General features: G+C 54.3%; 7 protein-coding genes across 7 annotated transcripts; 5 read left to right on the forward strand and 2 right to left on the reverse strand.

The window, feature by feature from the left end:
• Positions 1-207: 207 nt before the first annotated feature.
• CHGG_09361 (uncharacterized protein) lies at positions 208-6,627 on the reverse strand (the record flags this gene model as incomplete). Its single annotated transcript, XM_001227287.1, has 7 exons — positions 208-227; positions 335-423; positions 587-1,004; positions 1,725-1,975; positions 2,437-6,079; positions 6,156-6,318; positions 6,376-6,627. The coding sequence occupies 7 exons, from the start codon at positions 6,625-6,627 to the stop codon at positions 208-210; spliced, it is 4,836 nt and encodes a 1,611-aa protein (XP_001227288.1).
• A 1,259-nt stretch (positions 6,628-7,886) lies between these two features.
• On the forward strand, positions 7,887-9,470 carry CHGG_09362 (uncharacterized protein; the record flags this gene model as incomplete). The annotated part of the gene is made up of 4 exons (XM_001227288.1): positions 7,887-7,973; positions 8,243-8,909; positions 9,017-9,053; positions 9,239-9,470. 4 exons carry the CDS (start codon positions 7,887-7,889, stop codon positions 9,468-9,470), a joined length of 1,023 nt encoding a protein of 340 aa, XP_001227289.1.
• A 537-nt stretch (positions 9,471-10,007) lies between these two features.
• CHGG_09363 (uncharacterized protein) lies at positions 10,008-11,291 on the forward strand (the record flags this gene model as incomplete). The annotated part of the gene is made up of 3 exons (XM_001227289.1): positions 10,008-10,011; positions 10,104-10,420; positions 10,530-11,291. 3 exons carry the CDS (start codon positions 10,008-10,010, stop codon positions 11,289-11,291), a joined length of 1,083 nt encoding a protein of 360 aa, XP_001227290.1.
• Positions 11,292-12,283: 992 nt separating this feature from the next.
• On the reverse strand, positions 12,284-17,006 carry CHGG_09364 (uncharacterized protein; the record flags this gene model as incomplete). Its single annotated transcript, XM_001227290.1, has 6 exons — positions 12,284-12,672; positions 12,722-13,999; positions 14,312-14,369; positions 14,454-15,043; positions 15,821-16,296; positions 16,576-17,006. 6 exons carry the CDS (start codon positions 17,004-17,006, stop codon positions 12,284-12,286), a joined length of 3,222 nt encoding a protein of 1,073 aa, XP_001227291.1.
• Positions 17,007-18,525: 1,519 nt separating this feature from the next.
• Positions 18,526-19,233, forward strand: CHGG_09365 (uncharacterized protein; the record flags this gene model as incomplete). Its single annotated transcript, XM_001227291.1, has 1 exon — positions 18,526-19,233. The coding sequence occupies one exon, from the start codon at positions 18,526-18,528 to the stop codon at positions 19,231-19,233; it is 708 nt and encodes a 235-aa protein (XP_001227292.1).
• A 408-nt stretch (positions 19,234-19,641) lies between these two features.
• CHGG_09366 (uncharacterized protein) lies at positions 19,642-20,250 on the forward strand (the record flags this gene model as incomplete). Its single annotated transcript, XM_001227292.1, has 1 exon — positions 19,642-20,250. One exon carries the CDS (start codon positions 19,642-19,644, stop codon positions 20,248-20,250), a length of 609 nt encoding a protein of 202 aa, XP_001227293.1.
• A 990-nt stretch (positions 20,251-21,240) lies between these two features.
• On the forward strand, positions 21,241-23,056 carry CHGG_09367 (uncharacterized protein; the record flags this gene model as incomplete). Its single annotated transcript, XM_001227293.1, has 4 exons — positions 21,241-21,947; positions 21,999-22,513; positions 22,570-22,881; positions 22,935-23,056. The coding sequence occupies 4 exons, from the start codon at positions 21,241-21,243 to the stop codon at positions 23,054-23,056; spliced, it is 1,656 nt and encodes a 551-aa protein (XP_001227294.1).
• Between the last annotated feature and the right edge of the window lie 89 nt (positions 23,057-23,145).

Consider the following 23,145-nt stretch of genomic DNA (forward strand, 5'->3'; position numbering starts at 1 on the left):
CAAGCTTAGGTACCTAATTCGTGCGGTCGATTTTGAAGATTCAAACCAAGAGGACGAACACTGCCCCCCTCTACTCCTTCGCCACACTTGCATCTATATCCCTCCGTGTCAATGTTTGTACAAAGACCGAACACGGGGGAACTTGAAGCATTTTTTTGGAAAGTGAGCCGTGGATACTGACTCGATGTGCCAAAAGTACCTGTAATCCTACGAAGGCGTCCACGATACTGCCGGTTGGTACGCAAGGTATGAGCGTGGGGATTCGAGGCTAGAAAAGACCCTTATCCTGACGAGTCCAACTCCCAGCCGAACTCTCACGCCCAAAAGTACCTACCCACCACCCACACACAGCATTGCTTCAAGCTCCTCCCCCCACTCAACCAACGAGCTCTCACACCATAGCCCAAACCAGCACCCTTGATCCTGCAACGACCCAAAGCCCTGACTACTAACCAATTCCCCCCTTTATTCCACCTTTCCCTCCCCCTGAACACCAACCCCCTCTCCATCCGTACCCCCACCCCCACCCAACAAACAAACCCCCTCCCAAACATGCCCATCCAAGTCCTCCCAACTCCGCACATACATGCCCTCCCCCACCCCAAACCCCTCCATCACGTATGAATCCCTCTTCCCGCCCGCCTTCTCCACCCTCTCCAACCAGGCATCCACCCCCTCCCGATCCCTACATCCAATGGAGAACAGCGTCTGCTGCGAGGCGCGCGCGTCGGCGACCGCGCTGCCGGGGCGGATGAACTGCGTGAAGCGGACCTGTGTGTGTAGCATGAGGCAGATGTTTTGGTTGGGGGCGGGGAGGAGGAAGACCGAGGTGGAGGGGTCGGTCCAGGCGGGGACCGGGGTGAAGCCCCAGGGTGGTGTAGAAGGTGGTGGCGGTGGGGGAGGGGAGGTGGTGGGGAGGTTGAGGAAGAAATGTGGGGGTGGGGTTGGTGGTGGCGGTGGTGGATGTGGACATTTTGGTGGTGGGTTGAGTTGTTGGGTTGTGTCTGGTTGTTGTTTTAGGTTTTGGTTTAGGGGTGTGAGTGGTTTTAATGGTTATGTTGCTTTAGAATGGAGATTCCTGGTCTCTTGGTGTTGATGGAGGAGGTTGAAGTCTGGGTTGAACGGGATGGACGGCCGTACTTATCTTCATGGACTGCCACCTCCGTCGTCGAGTTGAGCGCTTTGTTCATCCGTCTGCCCGTAAGCGGCCAAGAGAGGACTGCTCGATCCCCCTTTCCGGCCATGTCCAAGATGCGCCATGTCGAGACCCGCGCGTCACGGTGAGGAGTTGAAGGGCCCGACTCAACTCTCTCCCTTGTTGCCAAGAAGCCAAGAAACAACGCGAGATGGGGAGGGCTCGTCCCCATTGATGTTTCGTGTCGCTGCCTGGTGGCCAAGGCCGCCACGCCCCTTGGCTTCACGTCGCTGACGCGCTGTCCCGTGACAACCTTTACTTTTTCCTCAGGGTTTCCAATCAGAACGGTGCCTGAGATTCTGGGAAACGGGGCGATTACTCAACGTCGTATATCGTATTTCGCGAGGGTCCAAGGGAGATACGATATGCAGTTCGATGCTAGGGGTTTACCTTCATCCAGGACGACGGATCAGGCCTAGTATGGGGAAGGTTGGGTCCTGCCGAGTCCAAGAAGGTTGTTGCCTTCGGAATTCCGACGGATGTAACGGAAGAGCACTTCAACGTCTGAGAGAAATCTTTGAGAACAAACCTTCAAAACGAGACGATGAACACTCCTCCAGCCGTGCCACCAACGCCCCCCACATCCGCGCGCCGCAGCCCTTGGTTCTGGCTAACCATGCTTGAATACGAGCAAATTCCCTGGTGTCTAGGAGCCGGCCGTTGCCGATGCGGATATGAATACGCTTTGGGCAGATGAACCACAGGCGGTTGAGTGGTACATAGTCGGTGACAGAGACGCCGATATTGGATGGCATATTCTTTCCCCCTATCGTGCTCGACCTACGACCCCCGAGTTGTTGATTGGGATGTACAGCCGCGCAAGATTCCCCATCGTGTCGTCGAAATATCGGGCGGCATTTCCTTAACAGCCGCCAACCCAGGTCCTCTAATGGGCGATTCTCAAAATCCCTTCCTGTATCTAACAATTGCCACCTCCCCGTTCCTCGGTACCAATAACACCCCTTGACCCGTAAACCTAATAAGTTGCATAGCAGACTCGGTCCCCAGCCAATCTCTGGGCAAGAAGAAGTGTTTTCGAATATCTAGGGGCGTGTCCCCTTCCCATGAAATGTCGCTTGTACAGAGCCTGACAAGTCATCAACATTTATGCATGGCAGTATGTAATCCATGGGCATCTTTTGAAGAGATATGGAACGAAGCTGTGTTTCCGGGATGGTCCGTTGGCAACACCACGGGTGAAGGGACGGAGACAAGCAACTGAAGGAAATGATAATACGCACCAATTACCATAGTCAATGAAAACAAGCTTATCCCGAAGACATCCTAAAAAGCTCTGGATATGAGATGAGAGGTCTGACAGTGGCCAGCGGCGGACCTGCTCTTGTGGTGTTGATGCGGGCCCTTGGAGATCCGTTGCCAGAAGCAGACTGAGGAGGTTCCTGTCTCTGTTGCCTCTGGACCGTATCATCCTGTACTCCGGGGAAGTTTGGCAGACAAGATACCGGTGGTTATTTGTGCCAACTAGCGCTTGGACCTTCTCAGAACTTGTCGCCGATGATGGCCGAGGCGTTTCAATGTCGTCCTCCATTGTTGTGGTGATGATGTTGTGAAGCAGTTCATCTTCGAGGTCCCGCCACTTATGAATATGTATCCGATTCTGCTCGACCAGCAGCAATCGGGTTTCATCGAACGGGTGGGTGATCCATTGCCCGCTCCGCTCTTCTTGCCTCGATTTCTCGCAAATCATTGATTTGGTTCCCAGGTCCCAGATTTGATCTTGTAAAGGGGCAGATATCAGGAGAAGCTGTTCGTCTCCGCTGAAGAGGAACTGGTCGGCGGTTCGGTCCGAGATCCTCGTTTCGAAAACCGGGAAGACCGCCCACTTCCCGTCATCCTTCAATCTTAATTTCTTGACAATAATCTTCCCCATGTCATCTCCGCTGACAATGAACCTGCCCGATGGCGACCACGCCAAACTGACCACTTCAACATTAGGTCCGTGGCTGCAAACCTTCCTGGAAATCTTTCCTTTTTTCATGTCGTGTATTGATACCGTTCCATCCTCCCTTCCACAACAGTAAAAGTCCCCTCCACTCTCGTAGGTCAAGGCGGTAACGTTGGTTCCACCACTATCTTGAGAATACACGGGCTCAGAGACAGCTTCTGAAACCAACGAACCATCCATTGTGCTGCTCAGACTATCCCCGTGGCGGTCGATGTCGTCTGGCCTGACCAGGGCGTCAGGTTCCCAGACGCAGCACATTGGCCCTCTTGTGTCATAAATCCGCCTTGAATCCGGACTGAAAGCCATGTCACGAACAAAGTCGTTGCCGTGCAGTCGGTAGATCAAATTGAACTTGGGTAATGCCCAAACGGAGAGTACGCCGCTGAAATTGCAAGTGAGAAGAAGCGTACCGTCGCTGCTCATAACCATCTCGCGAGCGTCGGTGTGATCAAACTCTGATCTCTCGTCTTCGATAAGATTCCAGTAGGCGAGGACTGTGTCTTGATACAAAACACACAGGGAATCCCCATCAGGGTGCCAGACCACCACTTCGGGGGCATTGTACGCGTCTGATTCGCTTGAGCGGATCTCGTCCGCAGCACGAAGACATCGCCGCGGCGGGTTGAGCGAATTATTACTGGTATCCCACAGCAAAACCGGTCGTCCTCGGAACGCTATAGCAACTCGAGACTGGTCAGGGCTAAGCGCCATCAGACGGGGACAACCGCGCAGTTTGGTAGCTTCCTCCGCTATGAACCTTTCGACTTCGGTTCCAGATTCGATGCTGTACCAAACAACCGAACAATCGTCGTAGGCGACAACAAGATCTGTCTCGACAACCCCGAAGGCAATTTGGACAGGCTGTGTCAGGGCGCCCCTGGCGATGGTACGAAGCAGCTGCCCGGAGGAGATATCCCAAATTTTGAAGGTAAATCGGCCGCTGGTTGCAACTGTGCTGCCTGTCGCGTTGGTTTCCATAAGGACGACCCACTCCCCATGTTCCAGTCTACGGAGCACCTCGCAGGTTTCGGCGGACCAAATGGTCACCGTACCGTTGCTTGATACCAAGGTCAGAAAATAGACGCCGGTGCAGCGCACTTTGGATGCGGTTTCGTCCCGATCGACGGATAGTCGAGCAAGATTGTCGTCCCAAATCCGGGAAGAAATGCCAGTGACTTTGATGAGGGTGTTCTCTTGGCGGCCGCCGAACTGGCCGATGATCGAGTCCCGAGGACAAAATGGCGGGATTTGTTTGAAGATGGACGAGGGGTTCTCGGCCAAGTTGTTGCCAAACTTCCCCAAGATCCTGGTAAGATCCACAACCCAACACTCGAGAAAGTAAACTTCACTGTTACCCGACAATCCACTGGCCAAGCTAGTAGACTTCATCGAGGATGGGAGGCCCTCTTTGCGCTTCTTGAGATAGAGCTTGAGGTATTGGGCCGCCAGGGGGAGAGTGCGCAAAGACCGTGAAAGTGTCACAGCTTGTATCCAACAAAGGACATGCTTCGAAAAGAAGAGCTTGAGGTGTTGGAGCAGTGGGAGAGAAGTACCCGGAGCGTGTCGTACGTGATATGCCCAGTAGTTCAGCGCATAGCTCAGAAGTGGATGAGCGTCGTAGAGAATTGCCAGTCGATCTGTGTGCACCATTTCAATTTCAGGGACTTGTGAAAAGACCCGCCGCCATCGATCATCCGAAAGGTATTGGAGACACGCCTTGGCAAGCGCCTCGTGACCATCCTGAGATGAAACAAATCCCGGGTCGTCCCCATCAGGCGTGATGAGAAACCTTCGGGCGGTGGCGTGTATTAATGATACGCTATCGCCATCAATTCGGATAAAATGCCCACAGATCTGAATGATGGTGTTCTTGAGACTAATAAACCCCCCGAATTCGGGCTCGAGGGCAGCTTGCAGCTCCGCCAATTTCATCGGCCGGAAGCTGCATGTGGCCCAGGTAAGAATTCGTTGGGCCATATCTTGAAGCCGTTGATCCTGAATTCTGATAGCCAAAAGCATGCTTTGATACAGAGATTGCATGCCTTTGGGGATGACGTCCATGGCTTTCTGGATGTCTCCCAGCGTATGCCAGTTCTGGTGTAAGGTCTCCAAAGCCAAGCGAGCCCAGAGAAATGAGCCTTCGGTCCTCGAGACAATCTGGTCAATGACCTGGGCTTGTATATGGCTGTCATGTGGGATTGTGGAAGTAACCGCCGAGCATACGTATTCTCGGATGTCCTGCGCTGTGTCTCGACTTGTGATGGTGTCAAGGATTGCGGCTTTGGCCCCTTGCCCGACTGCCGCTATGATATCTTTGTTCGGCCGGCTAAGAAGCATGATCTTGATACAAGAGGACGAGTTGATTTGCGACACGAGCTTCAGAAGCATTTGAGGATTCTCTGCTTCGTCGACACCATCAAACACCCAATGCAGGGTGTAGCCAATGTCGATCTTGAATAAAATTCCCTGGAACACCTTTGCCCAGATTGTCTGATACTTTTGAGATGATAATGCGTCTCCAACGTCTTGGTGTAGGCGAACTAGCCGCTCGGCAAACGCACTGTGTGTGGTTGCGATTTGGAAAGCGATGGATCTGAGGCAGTAGGCGAGACTCTTCTTGGTAGGCTGGGATTCGGTGAAGAAGTGATACTGGCAACTCTGATCAAGGAAGGTTTGCTGTAGGTGGCGAATCGTCATGGCGGCAAGAGTTGACTTGCCTGTTCCTGGCATGCCGGTCAGACAAAATAAACGAACCTCTCCGCTCGGGTTGCTGAGCCAGTGCTCGAAGCTCTTCCGCCCACGTAGCCATTCTCCGGTTCCCTGGAGCCCTTGGCTAGTGAACTTTTCGAGATCCTCCATTGGACTCTCAACGATTCCAAAGATAGATTCCAGAGTCTGGACTCGCTCTTGCACAGCTCCTTGCGTAGGGTTTGATGCCGTTTGGACTTAGTCATTAGTAGATGACTATATTATCGGGAATCGTTCTGAACATACCAGGGGGCACGAGATCTCGAGAAATTTGCTTTAGAAATGTGATAAACAAGATGTAGTTATCGTCGAACCGACTCCGGTATTTGCAAACAGTATGATGGTCAGCGTCTGCTGGACCGGAAATTTCTCTAGGATAGTTCAAGATGCCAGTGTCCTTGCCGACAATCTGCAAATTGACTTAGTATTAGCGTCGGGTTAACGGTTGCACGGGAGAATCATATACCATTTTTTTGATGCCTGGAGAGACCCTGGTAGGTAGAGTCTCGTACATGGATGCCAGACGCAGAGGGCTGCTGACAGACCGAAACTGTTCGTTCAAGTCTTCGATAGAGGTCGAATTACTGTCGAGCTCTGCCACATACCCCTTGTTCGATGTTCCGATCATGACCGAAAGGAGGTTGTTGAGTGAATTTGCGTGGGATGAGCCTCGATGTGGCGTAGACAGGAAGACAATCCCGTGGACGTGCGAGATCATATCGGTGTAGTGTTCATCATACTTGCCTAGTACATAAGCCTGAAAAGGGTCAGCACATGCACCCAGTCATCGTTAGAAGGGACGCAAACGCATACTTTCTTCACGACGAGCCCTCCCATGGAATGAGCAACAAAGATGATCGGCCGCTATACTCGACAGTGTCAGCATGCTAATCATTCTGTTTTTCGGACACAACATATTCACCTTCCCGATCGGCATTTCCCCATTTGCCTCATGGTCACCATACCCTCTCATTCGCACCAGAAGACCTTTAGCGAAATCCAAAATGCTGAGCGTCGTGTCGGGCCCACGCCAGTTGGCATTATAGCCGAAAGTAAAAACTCTGAAATGCGAAAGCCCTTGCTCGTGCTGAAGCCAGGCTGGCCAAAATAGGGACGGATCATGTTTCCAGCACCACGTGGTCCAAGACGAGCCCCCAAGGCCGTGGACGAAGACTATATCAGCGGTTGAGTCTTGAGGGCTGTGGACGAGTATAAGGCCCTGTGCGTTCCGGGGTGGCGCGGAGGAGACAGTTTCAATCACGTGGGGAGAAGAAGTGCGGCGGATCGCCGAGGAGGCCCCGCTGGCGGTTACGGATGCATCAACGGCGTCTGGTTCCAACGATAACGTCTCGGCTGGCCTTAGTGGGAGGTCCTCCGAGACAAAGGACGCCAGCGTTGGCCCACGGCGAGGGACGTAGTCTTCGACAGAGCTGGCGCTTGACTCAGGGTCGATCGGGGGTCTGAAGGGTTCACTGGAGCCAGTCTCAGACCGGACCGGACGGAACCTTCTAAACTACCGCAACTCAGCATAAATTATGACTGCCAGCGATACAAGGTTAGAGATACCATTATGAAGGCTCACAACATTTAGCTGCGAGGAGAACCGCGGATCCATCGAAGGGCGACTATTGGCGGGGCGGGAGCAAAGGTACGCTTGAGAAAGGCCCCAAGTTCATGCTGTGGTTCGCGAAGCCTTGCCTCGGCGGGGACGCAGGCCACCAGACAAAATGTGACCTGACTCCTTGCAGGGTTTCGGTAAACATGCTGGCTGTGCCCAGCTTGTGCTGCGTGCACACAGTGGGAATATCACAAGGGCGCTTAACCTTGATCGGCGGTTGGTCAAGAACTCATTCGCCTGAGAACCGCTCTATAAGAGGGCTTTCCTCATCAGTTCTAATTGAGCAGCCCTCCATTTCGTCTGGTTCTGTTGACATTGTTGTTTTATGGTGACTTGGCTTGACCGATCAAATCTTCAACATGGCACTCTCAGACAACACCAAGGGCGAAACCTACCAGGGCCATGCGGCGAACGAGGTGCCGACCGTCTCGATCCCCAGACCGAAGGTCGGAGGCGCCTTTCGAGTTGAATAGTGCTATTGCTAGGGGTAAGAAATACCACAAGCTCATTCCCTTGAACTGCCCCTCTAATGCTATCAGCAATCTCTCATCTGGGCTCGAAGCTTTTGAGCGTAAATAACTACGGCATGTCTCTCTGGGGAGAGACAGGGAAGATCACCGCCGAGCTCCCCGATGGGACAATAAAGTATTATTACATGAAAGTATAGCATCCACATCGCGCATCCTCGAATTACATGCCTGACAATCACCGCTAGACCGAGGACCATGGGGATCTAGGGCGTGCCATGATACACGGAGAATACGAGTCTCTCAAGGCGATCCACGCCGTCTCTCCCATATTCGGCCCCGAGCCATACGGTTGGGGCAAGTATGACGGCTCTGACGTCTACTTTTTGGTTGCCGAGTTTCGTGAAGTTGGCGAGCAGCCTCCTAACCCCGTAAAGTTCACAAAGCGACTGGCAGAGATGCACAAGAAGTCGCAGTCACCAACCGGGAAGTTTGGATTCCACGTCAAGACCTGCCACGCCAGAATACAGCAAATGACCGATTGCTGGGAAGATTCGTGGGCGACACTCTATCGCAAGCAGCTGGCGCTCATGGTCGAGCTTGACGAGGCCAAGCATGGCGAATGGCCCGAGTTCAAAGTGGCCTGCCAGCTCATCTTGGACAAGGTAATCCCGAGGCTTCTCGAGCCTCTCCAGTCCAATGGCCGCAGCATCAAGCCGTGCTTAATTCATGGAAACCTTTGGGACGAGAACACCGCCACAGACATGGCAACTGGCGAGCCGTTCATCTACGATGGTGGATCTTTCTACGGCCACAACGAATATGAGATCGGGAACTGGAGAGCAGCGAGGCACAGATTGAGCGCCGCTCCGTATGTCAAGGGTTACCTTCGGGAGTACCGCGCCTCTGAACCCGGTAAGCCACCACCAATATCACCTTCTCTTATGTTTCTAGTCACTAAATTGGACCAGAGGAGGAATGGGATGACCGGAACCTGTTGTACTCTCTCCGCTTTGATCTAGGCACTGCCGTTCTGATTCCCTGCAACCAGCGCCAAATGTGAGTACGAAACCTGACTGTTACCTACCTACCTAACGTTCTTTCATTATCTCCTTTACCGCTTCATTATTCCCACTCAGATTTCTCCTTCACTGCAAAAAGCTGACAACTCGCAGCGTCAAGGACAATATGATGATTCTGTGTAAGAAATTCTTCCCCAATGAGCTGGCCGCCCAATTGAACAGCCTGGTCAAACCTACCTTCCCGTCAAACGCGGGGCTGCGTCGTGCCCTTACGTATTCCGACGGCGAGGAAGAAGAAGAGGACGAAACGCAGCAAAACGAGAGCGAAGATGAAGATGAAGATGAAGATGCTGCGACTTCCAACCCGTACGGCTTGGACATCGATGAAAAGTGGGACGACGGCGACAATGACCGGCGGAATTTGGGTGTTACTGGGGTTGCTGCCCCACGTTGATGACCAGTGCACTTCGGACAAAAGAAGGGGGTGCCGAGGACAAGAAAAGGTCTTGCACTGGAGGTTTCTTTATCTTGTATGGGCGAAGGACCGAACCAAGCTGGGCCATAATTTTGACCGGACAGATTGGGGATGGTAGACAGTTTGCACACTGTGAAGAATGCACCACCCATAAAGTGGGACGAAGTCTGATTTGATCGCGACAAAGAGGCGGGGAGAAGGAGCGGCCCGAAACTGCAAGCGGGATTGGCCGGTTTCAAGGGTGAGACGGTGGTTGGCGCGAGTCGGTCCAACTGCATATGCATATAAGCCGAATAGGGATGTTTTCGTGTCCCACGTTCAATTCAATTCAGTGCAGGAACTTTTGGCGCTCTTGTCACAATTGGGAGTGCTTCTTGAAAACCGAAACGGCACGCAACTGACGTGTACGTGCCCCCCCACGCAACAGTTCCATCCCAAGCACACGCGAAGTTGCAATCATATTGCGTTCCTGTTTCGAGGGTATATGTCTTCCATTTCAGACATTCGACCCCAAATATGGGTCCTAGGTCAGCTCTCAATCTTCCGCGCGTACAAGCTACATCTGTTTGATGATGGGTAGGTGTCTACCGGGGCCGTACTGACAACAACCAGGACTGATCCGCGCCACGGAAGCCATCGCGTGGACAAGCATTTTTCCATATGCTTACTTCATGATCCAGTCGTTCGAGGTTCCGGAAAATGACATTGCATTCTATTCTGGCGCGCTGATAGCCGTGTTTACCTTCGGCGAGTTCCTCACTGGAGTCATTTGGGGCCGCATTAGTGACAAAATCGGGCGGAAGCCGACCTTGCTGATTGGGATTCTCTGCGGTCTCGTTACCTCCCTGACACTTGGGCTGTCGCGGTCTGTTTCTGTCGCCATTGCCTCTCGCGCCTTCGGTGGGTTATTCAACCCGAACGTCGGCCTCGTCCAAACATGCACCGGTGAACTGGCGAGGAAAGAGCAGCGAGGTGAGCAATGGCCATATCCATTGGTGTGTTGACATCACTTGATGACATTGTTTGTTGACCATCAAGAAGCGAAAGCATTCTCCCTCGTCAGCTTCATCAGATCTCTTGGGTGCGTTTTTCTTGTCAAATCGCTGGAATGCCGCTGCACACGGCCCCAGTTTGTCTAACTCGGCTATGTCTTCCAGGAATCTCACTGGGCCAGTCCTAGGAGGGCTGCTCGCAGATCCGGCTGCCCTCTACCCATCCATCTTTCCTCGTAACTCTCTCTGGACCGATTACCCATACCTCCTTCCAAATCTTGTTGTTGGCTTGCTGCAAGTCCTTACCTTGGTCTTCGCACTCCTCGTTCTGCAGGAAACCCATCCCCAGATGTCAAGCCCAGCTCTGAGGTTATCTGTCCTTCAACGCTTGAAAAGTGTCTTCGTCAAGGGCGATGCTGCATACACTCCATTGCTGGGGGAACCTTCCACCGAAGATTTCAACAACGAACGAGGAGACGATGCTCAGGCTTCCTCAGATCCAGAAGCCTTTGGGCCGGACAGGCCGGCCAAACTCCACCGTGAGCGCGCCTTCACAGTTCAGGTGATGTTGCAAGTACTGGCGGTCTCTTTGCTTGCCTTCCACAAAGTTGGGTCCGATTCCCTCATGGGCACCTTTCTTGCTTTGGAATCTGGTGATACCAAGAAACCTGCAGACGAAGCAGCGCCTAGGGGCATGCTCGTCCCGCGTTCCCGTGGTGGATTCGGATTCGACACAAGAATGATTGGTATCATCTTCTTGGCGGAGGCAATCTTCAGGGTTGCGATTCAACCTACAGCAATCCCCTGAGTTTATCTCAAACCTAGGGGCATTGCGAGCCTTTCGATGGATTCTTGCTTTGTATCCAGCGATGTACATACTGACGCCCTTCATTCCCAACATCCCCTCCTCTGTCCGGTTGGTTCTATTGCTGCTGGACTTGTGGGTCAAGGTGGCTCTGTCCTCAGTGGGATACATTTGCTCCGCCGTCCTGTGAGTCAATTCACGAATGACACTCCAACGCCGGTTCCTGCTAATATTCTCGTGTCCTTGCACAGCATTACGGAGACATTCCCGTCGAGCGAAACGCTTGCCAGGATCAACGGCGCCGCAGCATCCTTTGGGTGCCTTGCCAGATCAGTGGGCCCACTGCTGAGCGGAAAGCTATTCGCTGTGGGACTCGAATCTAGTTACCTCCAGATACCGTTTTGGACACTGGGAGCCGTGGCGTCGGTCGGCGCCGTCGTGTCTGCTTTCCTGGTTGATCACCCCTAATTTACTGGTGTGTCAGGCAGCCTTGAAGGAGCTCGGTGTCTGGTTTACAACCTGGCATATCGCGAGATGTATATATTGCGGTCTTTATTCTTTTGAAATCCCAAAGGGATTCTTGAGATGGTTGGTGGTTGTAAGCAACTCAGATAATAGTCGAGCTATGGATCGAAATGGGTCGTGGGATAGCAAGAGACGCAGAGTAATCAGGTGTTAGATCTAGACGGAGGACTAATGAGGGGCCAGGTTAGATTTATGCTGCCTAGGAACATAACGCAAGATGTATGTTTTGTTGACATCAATGAAACAATAGGAGTGAAAAATGAATAAACCCTCAACCCAACAACCATTAACAACAGCCCGGCTTCCGTTACCCAAGCGAGTCACAAACTAATCCTTTCCCTGAAGTCACTAAACTCAAAGAGGAGAACAATCAACATCCATACTCAATCCCAAATACCCAAACCCAGTCCTCGCAACCCAAAACCCAGATCCACACCACACCTCCCCTTCTCACCACCCACCCCTCCCACCTAGCTATAATACTCCACCAACCACGCCCTCAAATCCCCCACCGTCGGGTATTCCATAAACAGACTGCCATTCACCGTAATGCCCAGCTGCTCCCGCAGCTTCTCGGCAATCACCAGGCTCATCAGGCTGTCCACGCCCAGGTTGGCAAAGCTGGCGTCGTCGTCCAGGTCTGACGCCTCCAGCCCGGCCTCGGCGGCGAGCAGGGCCATCGTTTTGGTGGCGATGCTGTTGTTTGAGGCGGGGGCTGCGGCGATGATGGGGGCTGGGGTCGGGGCTGGTTTGGGGACGGGGATAGGGGGAGGGGTTGGGGCTGGGGCTCGCGCTGGTGCTGGTTGGGGCTTGGGTTTGGGGGCGGCGGCTCGGGGAGGTGGTGCTGCTGCGGGGGTGGCTTTGGCGTGGATCGAAAGGGTGTGGGTGCTGTGAAGGCGGGAGCATACCTAGGCTGGTGCTGCAGCCTTTGGTGGTGCTGGGGTGAGTGTTCCTTGGAGGATGAGGATGTCGGCGGCCGAGAAGAAACGGTTTAGCAGCACGCGGGGGTAGCGGCGGAACTTCATGGCTTGGATGAGGCCGATGATCTCGTCGCCTTGCATGATGTAGACGTCGCCTAGGTACACCCCGGGGTCGTCCGCCGTCGGGATCATCTTGGCATAGGTAGGACCGGTACTTGCCGCCGGCCGCGAGGGGGCGGGATATGCGCACAGACTCCCAGCCGGGCGTAACACAGAAGTTTTTCTTCGTATCGACGGCGTCTGAAACGTTTATGACGAACCCTGCCAAGTGGCACACGCTGTCGAGAAAGAATGGCGGCACGGTCCAGACACCGCCTTCGTGGCCATCTGGGATGGTTATCTCCGCGTTGGCCTCCAACCCGGGCAGCACCACTGACCGCATGTCGCGGTACTTCTCGGCATAGTCAACCAGGTTGTTTGCAAAGAGGAGGTACGCCATGTTGTGCGAGAAGCGGTTTGCCACCCCGGTAACGGCTAGCCGCGAGAGCTCCTCGATGCGCCCCTGGATCAGGTGCTGCAGCGGCGACCAGCTGGATAGCCAGTCTCCTCCGCGCCCGTATCCTGTCTGAGCGCTCACGAAGGGTTCCTCTTCGATCAAAGAGAGGCCATCGTTCGTCACGAGGTGCCACTCCATCTGCGCGACCCCCGAGTCGATGTCGGGTGTTGTGATGGAGACTTGGATCAGCTGGGGCACCTTGGTGTTCTTCTGTGCCACCAGGCCCTCGCTCACAACAAGTTTTCCGACGTTGATGTCTGCAACTGTCGCTTTTCGCTTGGGCTGGAGCTTGTTGGCGAGATACTTGCCAAGGGTCCAGGCAATATCCGCACGGATGGACCAGATGCAGGTGGTTAGCTGCAATTTATGATGATAGTTACTCATTTGGTTTTCCTTGCTTATCGAAGTCGCAACCCCGGTATTGTTCATTTTATGACCCCATGCCGCAGACAGGAAGTCGGCCTGTATCACATCGGATTGCACGACCACCCCCCCGGCCGCACCTTCAAACTCGGCCTCGGTCACACGATGGACCAACGATGTCTGTGGCTCAAAGTGCAGGGCGGCCAAGGGGTTGCTTGCCGCAGCGGTCTGTGCCCCCTTCTCGTCGTAGAAGGTGTTCCCCTTGGTCAGCGCCCAGTCGCCGTTGCACTGATCCAGTGATTCTTGTCGTTCCACGCATACGTGGGCAAATCCAAGAGCCGCAGGTCCTGCTCAAACGGCCGGTGAAACTCATTGCACCTGATCTGAACACCAACACCGTGCAGAGTTGCCAAACTGTTCGCTAAGGTGTGCCAGTCGTCCCCGCCACGGCGCAGCGAAGGGACGGCCGCGTCGATGGACGGCATGATGGACCGCGCAAAGCCCATGCAAACCGGGTGCGGGCCCATCTCAATTCACGCCATGGTCTCATCCACGATCCCCATACGCTTCGCCGCGCTAACAGCCCCCAGGAAGTTGACCGTCTCCCTCGTCGCCCGCCGGATATAGTTAGCGTTGATATTGTCCCCATCAAACACTACCTTCCCCAGCAGCGGTGAGATCACCGGCAAGCTCGGCGACAGAAACCGACTCTGGGTTCTGCTTTAGCAGTCCAAGGCCAGTTTTGGGAGCAATGGTTAAGGAGGTGACTCAATTCTGGGCATCCCGGGTATCTCTCCAAACAAATAGGCTGCCCTGGAAGGTAAGGTGGTCCTCGTAGAGAGCCTGGAGGGGGGATCGGCCCTTTAGCTCCTCGCGGCGATGTCGCTGAAGAAGGTTTTGGATATCCTTTCCCAAGATCCCGAGCTCATCCGCATGTATCTTTCCCAGGATCTGCGCCGGCCTGACGCCCTTGTTCGCTAGCTCAATAACCTCCTGCTCCAACGGCTTCAACTTCTCGGCTCGCGAGGCAGCAAAAGCAGTCTCTTCGTTCCATCCGTGGTTGTGCGCAATTCCCTCGGGCACCTCCAGAGCCCACTGGCCGTTTAGCAAAGGCTTGGCCTTGAACTTGAACGGGCAGCCCGTGAACTGAGAGCTGGTCTTGCGGCGCTTCGATTCGTGGACCTCGAGGTTGGCCTTTGACTTGTAAACTCGGCCCTTAGCGCATTGGAAGAGGGCATTCCCCTTCTTCGATCCATTCTTGACGACTCTGTACCCATTGGTGGCTGCGTGGCGCCCAATCGCTTCCCAGGCTTCTTCCAACGAATTGTAGACACCTGACGGCGGCGGTGCCCCGCAAGGGCGTAGAATCCGCGGTTCCATCGCTCGGGTACCTGCGAGTGACATCTATTGTTAAATCCAGCGCTTAAAAGAGATCGGAATCGTATCTCTGCCGAACCGTAGCGATGCTGTAGTGATGCTGTTGTGTGGAGGAAATTTGGGCCGAAGTTGTGGTGTTGTGAGATTCGCGAACAGAAAATATGGGCTGGCATTCACTGTGCATTGATTGGAAATATGGCGAGCTAATCCATTTTCGGAAAGTGAGGGGTGCTCCATAGTCATTTGGGGGGTCAGCAGGTCCCGCTTTAGCTGCTGAAGATAGGACGCTGAACACTTGGAGAAAGTAGCCTCCAAGCTGATCTGCTAACAACAACCAAGGCAAGAGGTAAATGGTGCAGCGAGAAAGAGGGAAGAAGTAGGGGGCTTGTACGAGTTAAAGGCAAAACGATTTGATCCGGATGTAGTTAGCGTGCTAAGGCCCTATAGGCCCAGTGCCTCCGGGCGAAATAAATTCCCATCCCATCCATCCATTTGGGGGGTGCTCGCTAGAAATTCCCCTAAATTTATCGGTTCTCCCACACCCTTCTTGTGGCACGCTACGAAAAGAAAAATAAGAGTGAAAGAGTAAGGAGCTAGGACAGAAAAACCAGAATGTCGAAAGGCAAAAGGATACCGCTACTGAATCGGACTGCTATCTGTGAACGTGAAGATCAAGACGCGGCCTGAAGAACAGCCGATTGACACAGCCGTTCCAGATATTGCGGAAGATGATGGCCGATACTCGGGCGACAGCCACAGGAGGTTTACTCCTTGATACGTAATCCAGGTACCATTGCTGCTCAAGCCATACCCAACAGCAATTGGTGATGAACGATCAGTAGAAGTAGGGCCGAAGACCGTAGAGATTGTAAGAGTCCCTAAGTCGAATGTGCCAAGATTGGTGCGTAAAAGGTCAGAGTTGGATTCATGAAATTGGAGGTCATCAACGTCTCCATCAGTCTTGAGCGTTGACACGCACTGGTCGGTCGCTGGGTCCCAGATCTTGACTGTCCCGTCGTTTGAGGCCGACGCCAGCCGGGTCACATCGTGCGACCAGGCTACTAAGCTGACCGAGTAGCGATGGCCTTCGAGCGTTTGTAGGCATGCGCTCCAATTGTCTGCCATAACCGGTTTTCGGACGATCCATTTAGCCTCCTCATTTTCGAACTGATTCCTTGTTATACTGCGGGCCGGGCTGAATACAAGTGCTGAAGCGTACACCTGAAGAGGGCTGTTCTCGATTGCCCACTTGTGGTACAGGATAAACCTACAGGCATCTCGGATGTGAAGCAACGTCTCTTTTCCTGCCTAACGAAATGTTAACGTGGCTCCTCAATTGCATTAGTAGAAGCTAACCTCAAACAGTCTCTCAAGCTCTAACACTGAAGCTGTTCCTTCTGACACGCCTTTCAGAAGGGCAAGAGCTTCAAGCCAGTGGAGGTAGTTCTGGCGTAGAAAGTCACCGATCAATCCGTAGTCCCCAAGGTCATTCTGCGCGTTCTTTTTGGGGTCACAGTGACGTAGATGGTTAATCCAGTATACGCACGAGTACCGTACTGCGGCTAGCGGATCTGGATCGGGTGGTCTGACTTCTTCGATGGAAAATCCAGGAGCGCCAAGGTTGTAGATGTCGCGTCGCAATGTTTCCCGCATGACTCGAAGCGATCGCGAGAAGATGGTACGGTGTATGTCTTCTATCCCAGAAGGGAAGATCTCATCACGTGCCTGTTTGAGCAAAAAGTCCTTCGCGGACTGATGGACGAAAGATATGGTGCGTTCGCGAAGTGTCAGAAAAGAGCCGCGAAGCCCTACAATCTCTGCTAGAGCTTCGTAATCGCCAGAGACACCGTCAAGCGTATCGACGAGGGCCGTTAATTCGTCCAATGTGATAGGCCGGTACACGACCGAGACGATGGCGAGTATGTCTTTGCAAAGCGCAGAATCTTCGGTGTCTTCGAAATTGCAGATCTGGTCCATCATCCGTTTGTAGAGTGCATCGAGCCCAGGCGGAAACACCGGCAACTTCTTTTGCGTTTTCCATCCTGACGTTTTGGCGAGTTCTTGGCAGACCAAAGCCACCCAGAGGAAGGTCCCGTGTGCGTTAGCAGACAAGTAGCGCCCGAATATGCCGACGACGTCTGGACGACAATGTCAAGCAGCAGGTCCAAGCCTCCAATACACTCGTCGAGTGCGTCGATGACCAGGCGGGTGGAAGGCAGGCTTGGGTCCTCCAGAATACCGGTAAAAATCTCCGACAAGGCTACCCACGCATTCACGTCCCTGAAGAGTGGATTCCCTGCAGCATCGTACTTCTTCTGTACGTGCGAGATAAGCGATGGCTGTTGGTCCACAAGAAGGTAGATCAGGTGTGACGAACCTACTTCAGGACCCTGTCCTGTTAGGGTTCAGCTTCGGTTGAAGGTAATCTCTCAAGGGTGCTTAGGTTCGGTGCAGCCAAAAGGTGGACAACAAAGGCTTTGTCTCAACAGTAGGCTTCCGTGCTTGTAGCGAACTGTAGTTGTGATTGCTAACTGGAGAACTCCCAGAGCTCTCCAGGACGAGTGACTATATACTAGCTGATTCCTAAGTGCTCAGTGTGCTCAGTATGCCCTTGGCAACTGAGCTCACTGATCAATGTTGAGCCATCCCGGCTCCCTATTGGTGGTCCTGTCCTGGTGCTCAGTGTGCTCAGTCTGTCCTTGGCAACTGAGCTCACTGATCACCTTGACTACTCCTTAGCCTCCTGATTGGTTGCTCATGATTGGCTCGGGGCGTCCCGCGCCCCCCGGGTCCCTCCTGTTGGCATATTCGTGAGAAAACCTCGTTCCTTTTAGTATTATAACCACCTCAAGCGTCAGAGTCAGCATCGCAAGAAAAACGGCAGTTCTCTAGGAATAATGAGGAAATTATGATACAGAGGGCGCAACAGCCCTGCCGAATGTCTTTTCCTACCTCAAACCCAACCTTGCCTTTGACTACGTCTTCCCCACAAACTCTTGCTATCACCGACAATCCGCCGGCCTAGAATAAAATGCGCCACGTTTGACATGGTTTAATGGGACCGCACAGCCATTTCAGGTTACTACAGGCCATTATTCCCGCCGTGAACGGATTTGGAAGGACTATCATCCGTGGCCTGGCGGGGACCGTCTGACGCGCTGGCGCGTCCCAGAGATGTCCAGGGTTCTAACCCCTGTCGTTGATAGGGCTGTGCTCCCATATAAGTCCCGCAATCGATGATACTTTGGGACTGGTTTGCCCCTAAAGGGTTAGAAACAATAACCCCTGGTCCGAGCCAGCCACTCGGGCCTTTCTACGTCACAATCTGATCTGACGCATTGGTCATCCTTCATCAGGCACCAGCAAATTAGAGATTTGAAGAAAACATGAAGTCTTCCGTCGCTCACATGCATCTTCATCCCATTTTCCCAAACTCTGGCCGTCCACAGAGTGAGATTGACCCCAACATCGCAGAGCGCGGCTCGAGATCAGCAACATGGACACCAACGGCGTGCTGGAGGCGCTGCCCGCGCTCGCTGCCCGCGGCTTCGAGACGCTCAAAACCATGCCTCTTGTCACCACCGCCATAGCTATGGCCCTCGTCTACGTCCTTCTCCAAGCCCTCGAAGCACGCGTTGACCCACGCGAGCCTCCTCTCGTCAAACCGCGTCTGCCCCTAATCGGCCACATCATCGGCATGATGCGCGAGCAAGCCCAATACCACATCACCCTGCAGCGGTCAACCGGCAAGCCCATCGCCACGCTCCCCATGCTCACGGGCAAGATGTACGCCGTCTGGGACCCCTACCTAACCGCCGCGGGCCTGCGCAGCAAATCCCTCTCCACCACTCCCCACGTCCTCGACGCGACCCCCGTCGTCGCCCAAGTCAGCCCCCACACCGCCGACCTGCTCGCCGGGCCCGCCGGCCCCCCTCTCGTCAACCACATGATGCAGCAGGCCATCCCGGCCAGCCTCAAAGGCGCCAACATGCACCAGCTCAACCAAACGGCCCTGACCTCCCTCGCCGCCCAACTCTCTACTCTCGCCCCCTCCACCACCACACCCACCCCCATCCCCAACACCTGGCTCTGGCTCCGCCACCTCCTCACCTTCCGCCACCGGGCACCCGCCATCTACGGCGCCCCCCACAACCCCTTCACCCCCCACCCCCAACCCCCACCAACAACAACAACAACACCCTAGAAATGGGAATCCCGCCCCTCTGGACCCTCGAAAAGAACCTCCTCCCCACTGACCCTCAACCTCCCCCGCTTCCTCACGCGCGCCGGCCACCGCGCGCGCCAAGCCCTCTTTGACGGGCTCACGCCCTACTACACGGCGCGGCACGACGAGGCGGAATGCACGGTCGGCGTTTGTGCGGAACCGCGCGGGCGACGTTGCGCGCCGCGGGCATGCCGGATGGGGATGTGGCGCGGGTGCGAGATCATGCTGCTCGTTTGCGGCGCTGGCGAATACGGTGCCGCTTGTTGTTTTGGATGGTGGGGGCAGGTTTTTTCGAGGGGGAAGTGGTGCTGGTGAGGGGGGGTTGGTGGGACGGTTGAGGAAGGGAGGTGGAGAAGGGGTTGGTGGTTAGGAGGGAGGTTGTTCAGGATGGGGATGGGGGGGAGGTGGTGGGTGGTGGTGTTGGGTATGGCGACCGGGGTGGTGGAGGAGAGGTGTCCGTTGTTGATGAGCTGTTATAAGGAGACACAGAGGAAGACGGTGCATCAGGTTAGTACGAGGACGGTTATGGAGGATACGGTGCTGAGTGATAAGGGGGGGAGGGAGTATTTGTTGAAGAAGGGGATTGTGGCGCAGTTGGTGATTGGCGTGGGGCATGGCATGGAGGAGTATTGGGGGGATGACGTGGATGAGTTCAAGCCGGAGCGGTTTCTCAACCAGGGGTCTCGCAAGGGGGATACTGAGGAGGGGCCTGGCAATGCCAAGGCTATGCGGACTGCTTTTCAGCCGTTTGGCGGGGGCGCGCATCTGTGTCCGGGGCGGGCGTTTGCCTTTGCTGAGATGATGGCCGTCATGGCGACGTTGCTGCTCGGGTTCGAGGTTGAGACGCTGGATGGAGGCGAGTGGAAGTTGCCCGCTTTTGCAACACGGTCGGTGATTGACGCCGTCACGAAGCCGGCCAAACATGGCGAGGGCTTTGGCGTGAACATCAGGAGGCGGCAGGGATGGGAAAACGTGCAGTGGAAGTATGAGGCGTGAGATGTCTCCTGGGAAGAAGGTGATCGTGGGTAGTTTGTAAATTTTGCAGGCTGTAGCAAAAGTAAACTACCTAAATGCCATGGATTCTATACAAGACGGGAATGTGAAAAGCCTCGCATCCGGCACAACCTTTCCTTGGGCCAGCGTGGACGGCCCGGCAGACCTGTGAGGTGCCACTAGATTATGAGTCCCGGACGTTGGCCCAGACTGCAAACTATGTCAAATAGGTTGGTTCAAACCTTGGAACTGCTGGGGTTCTAAGTTCCCGCTCTCCTTAGTAATATGGCAGTCACTTAAACGCCAGCCAGTTGTAACTTGTAATGTAGAAACTTCTAACAACCTGACGCAACCACGGCGAGGGCTTTTGTCGTCCCCCACTGGGACAGTTACGACAAGGTCAACCCCAATTCGATATGGCAACCTGCATAATCAAATTTCCTTTCAGTCAGCGACATGCTGTCAATACCTGCAACAGAATGCAACGTGATGTGTGAAATTGGGGGTTGTTGACATGGATTTAGAAGACTCGCCCCTTATGTCACCGAAGTCTATCGAAAAGTTCCAAACCCAACTCAGCATCACTCAGCTCTCTTTTAGGGCGCTCGGTCACGAATTGGGGTAGCATCGATCCTCAGGTTTCCCAAGTCAGAAGAGCTGGAATTGGACAATCACCAACCGCCCAATCAGAACCGGTAATGAGAACATGTGTGTTCGAGGTGCAGGCAGCTCCACTGCACCGGCCCGCAATGTAACACTAGAGACTCGTCAAGGGAAGCCAATTGCGACTATGATTGGTATGGGCGGCAGGAACCTTTGTGTTTTCACGCCTCGAGCACGTGCGTATGTCCCCATTTTGGAATTCCGGCTGTCTTAAAAGACCACCTCGACTCAATCTCTGAGTCCCGTCAAGATCACCAGATGAACCCCCTAAGTCGAACCACCCGGTAACTAGACTCAATTCGTTCCTGAGACCGACACTGACATCTCGAGATGGTGTCTTTCAAATACCTCGCGGTGTCGGGCTTTGCCCTGCATGCTGCCGCCAAATCTGTTAAGCGCGCCACGCCGCCGGCAGCTTCGGTCTCTTGCAATGGGCAAGCCTACTCCTACGACGGGCTTGCCGGTTACGGGTCCGTGAAATCGGATGCGCGTGACCAGTATGGCGACACCATTAGCATTGGTTCCGCCATGACCGTCAGGGACTGGAAGAAGACCGGCGACCGGTACACGGGCACCTTGTACGGTCTCCCAGATCGTGGATGGAATACGAACGGGACCCAGAACACTGTCCCCAGGGTTCATGTCTTCCAGATTGCGTTCAGCCCGGCGCCGGAGGCCACGGTTGCTAACCCGTCCGGCCCGAACCTCGAGTTCGAGTACAAGCGCACCATCTTGCTCTCTGGGCCGGACGGCAAGCCCATGACTGGAATCGACCCTGATTTCACCGGGGGCCTGACCTACCCTGGGTTCCCCACTATGCCTGCAGCGACATATCCGGGCGATGGCTTTGGAGGCCCCGGCCCCGGCGACAAGCGTGTGGTTCTCGACGCCGAGGGCCTGGTGGTGGAGGAGGATGGATCTTTCTGGATCAGCGACGAATATGGCCCCTTCCTCTATCGATTCAATGAGAAGGGCCAGATGGTTGCGGCGGTGCAGCCTCCCGATGCGCTGCTCCCCATCCGGAACGGCGAAATCAGGTGAATGATGTGGTACAGCAAAGCATGTCACTCATAACTAACCCAACCCAGCTATAACTCCAACACGCCCCCAATCTACAACAGCAGCATGGTTCCGTATCCCGAGGACCCCGATCATGGCCGTCAGAACAACCAGGGCTTCGAGGGCCTGACCATGAGCGCCGACGGCAAATCGCTCTTCGTGATGCTGCAGTCCGCCGCCCAGCAAGACGGCGGTGCTTCCTCGTCCAAGCGCCGCAACACCCGTCTACTCAAATACGCGCTCGACCGCACGAAGGAAGATGTGAAGATCACGTACGAGGCCGAGTTCGTCGTCCCGCTGCCCACTTTCAAGAACGCGAAGGACAACAAGCGCGTTGCGGCGCAGTCGGAGATTCACTACGTCTCCGACACGCAGCTCATGGTCTTGGCTCGGGACTCGAGTGTTGGCCGGGGACAGGAGGACCCTCTGTCTCGTTACCGCCATGTTGATATCGTGGATATTTCTGGCGCTACCAACATCAAGGGGCCAAAGTTTGACGACCTTGTGAACGGGAACATCACAGTTGGAAACACTGAGGATCCTTGTGAGTTTATGCTATCCAATGCGCGAGCTACCACCGACTGACTCGCAACTTTGTAGCCGATGAGCTTGTTTCTGACATCACCCCGGCCGAACTGTGCCCGTTCATTGACTACAACATCAACACGGAGCTCAACAAGTTCAAGACTGACGAGGGAGATGTCGTGCACAACGGCGCCCCCGTCGACTTTGGCCTCCTGAACGAGAAGTGGGAGGCTCTCGCTCTGCTGCCTGTTCATGTCGACGACGAGGCGCAGGGCAAGGGCAAGGGTAAAGGCAAAGGCAAGGGGAAGAGCAGCAGCTGCGGTGCAAAGAGCGAGGATGAGTATTATCTCATCACTTTGTCTGACAACGACTTCATCACCGACAATGGTGCGTCAGAGTATTGACTTTTGTATTATCTGCGGATGCTAACAGTTCCACAGGATATGCCGACTTTGGCAAGATTCGCTTCGTTGATGACTCTGCCACGGTCCCCTTCCTTCACAGCCAGGCTTTGGTTTTCAAGGTCAAGCTGCCCAAGGGTAGCAAGCCTCTCATTGGGTAGGAGGCATAAAGCGTTTCCGTTACCATCCTTAGAAGTTCAATATGGTATTGAATCCTGCCACTGATGAATCAGTCCCCTGAGATCTGATT

Source organism: Chaetomium globosum, genomic scaffold (genome assembly GCF_000143365.1).
Source record: "Chaetomium globosum CBS 148.51 scaffold_6 genomic scaffold, whole genome shotgun sequence".
Taxonomy (NCBI): Eukaryota; Fungi; Ascomycota; class Sordariomycetes; order Sordariales; family Chaetomiaceae; genus Chaetomium; species Chaetomium globosum.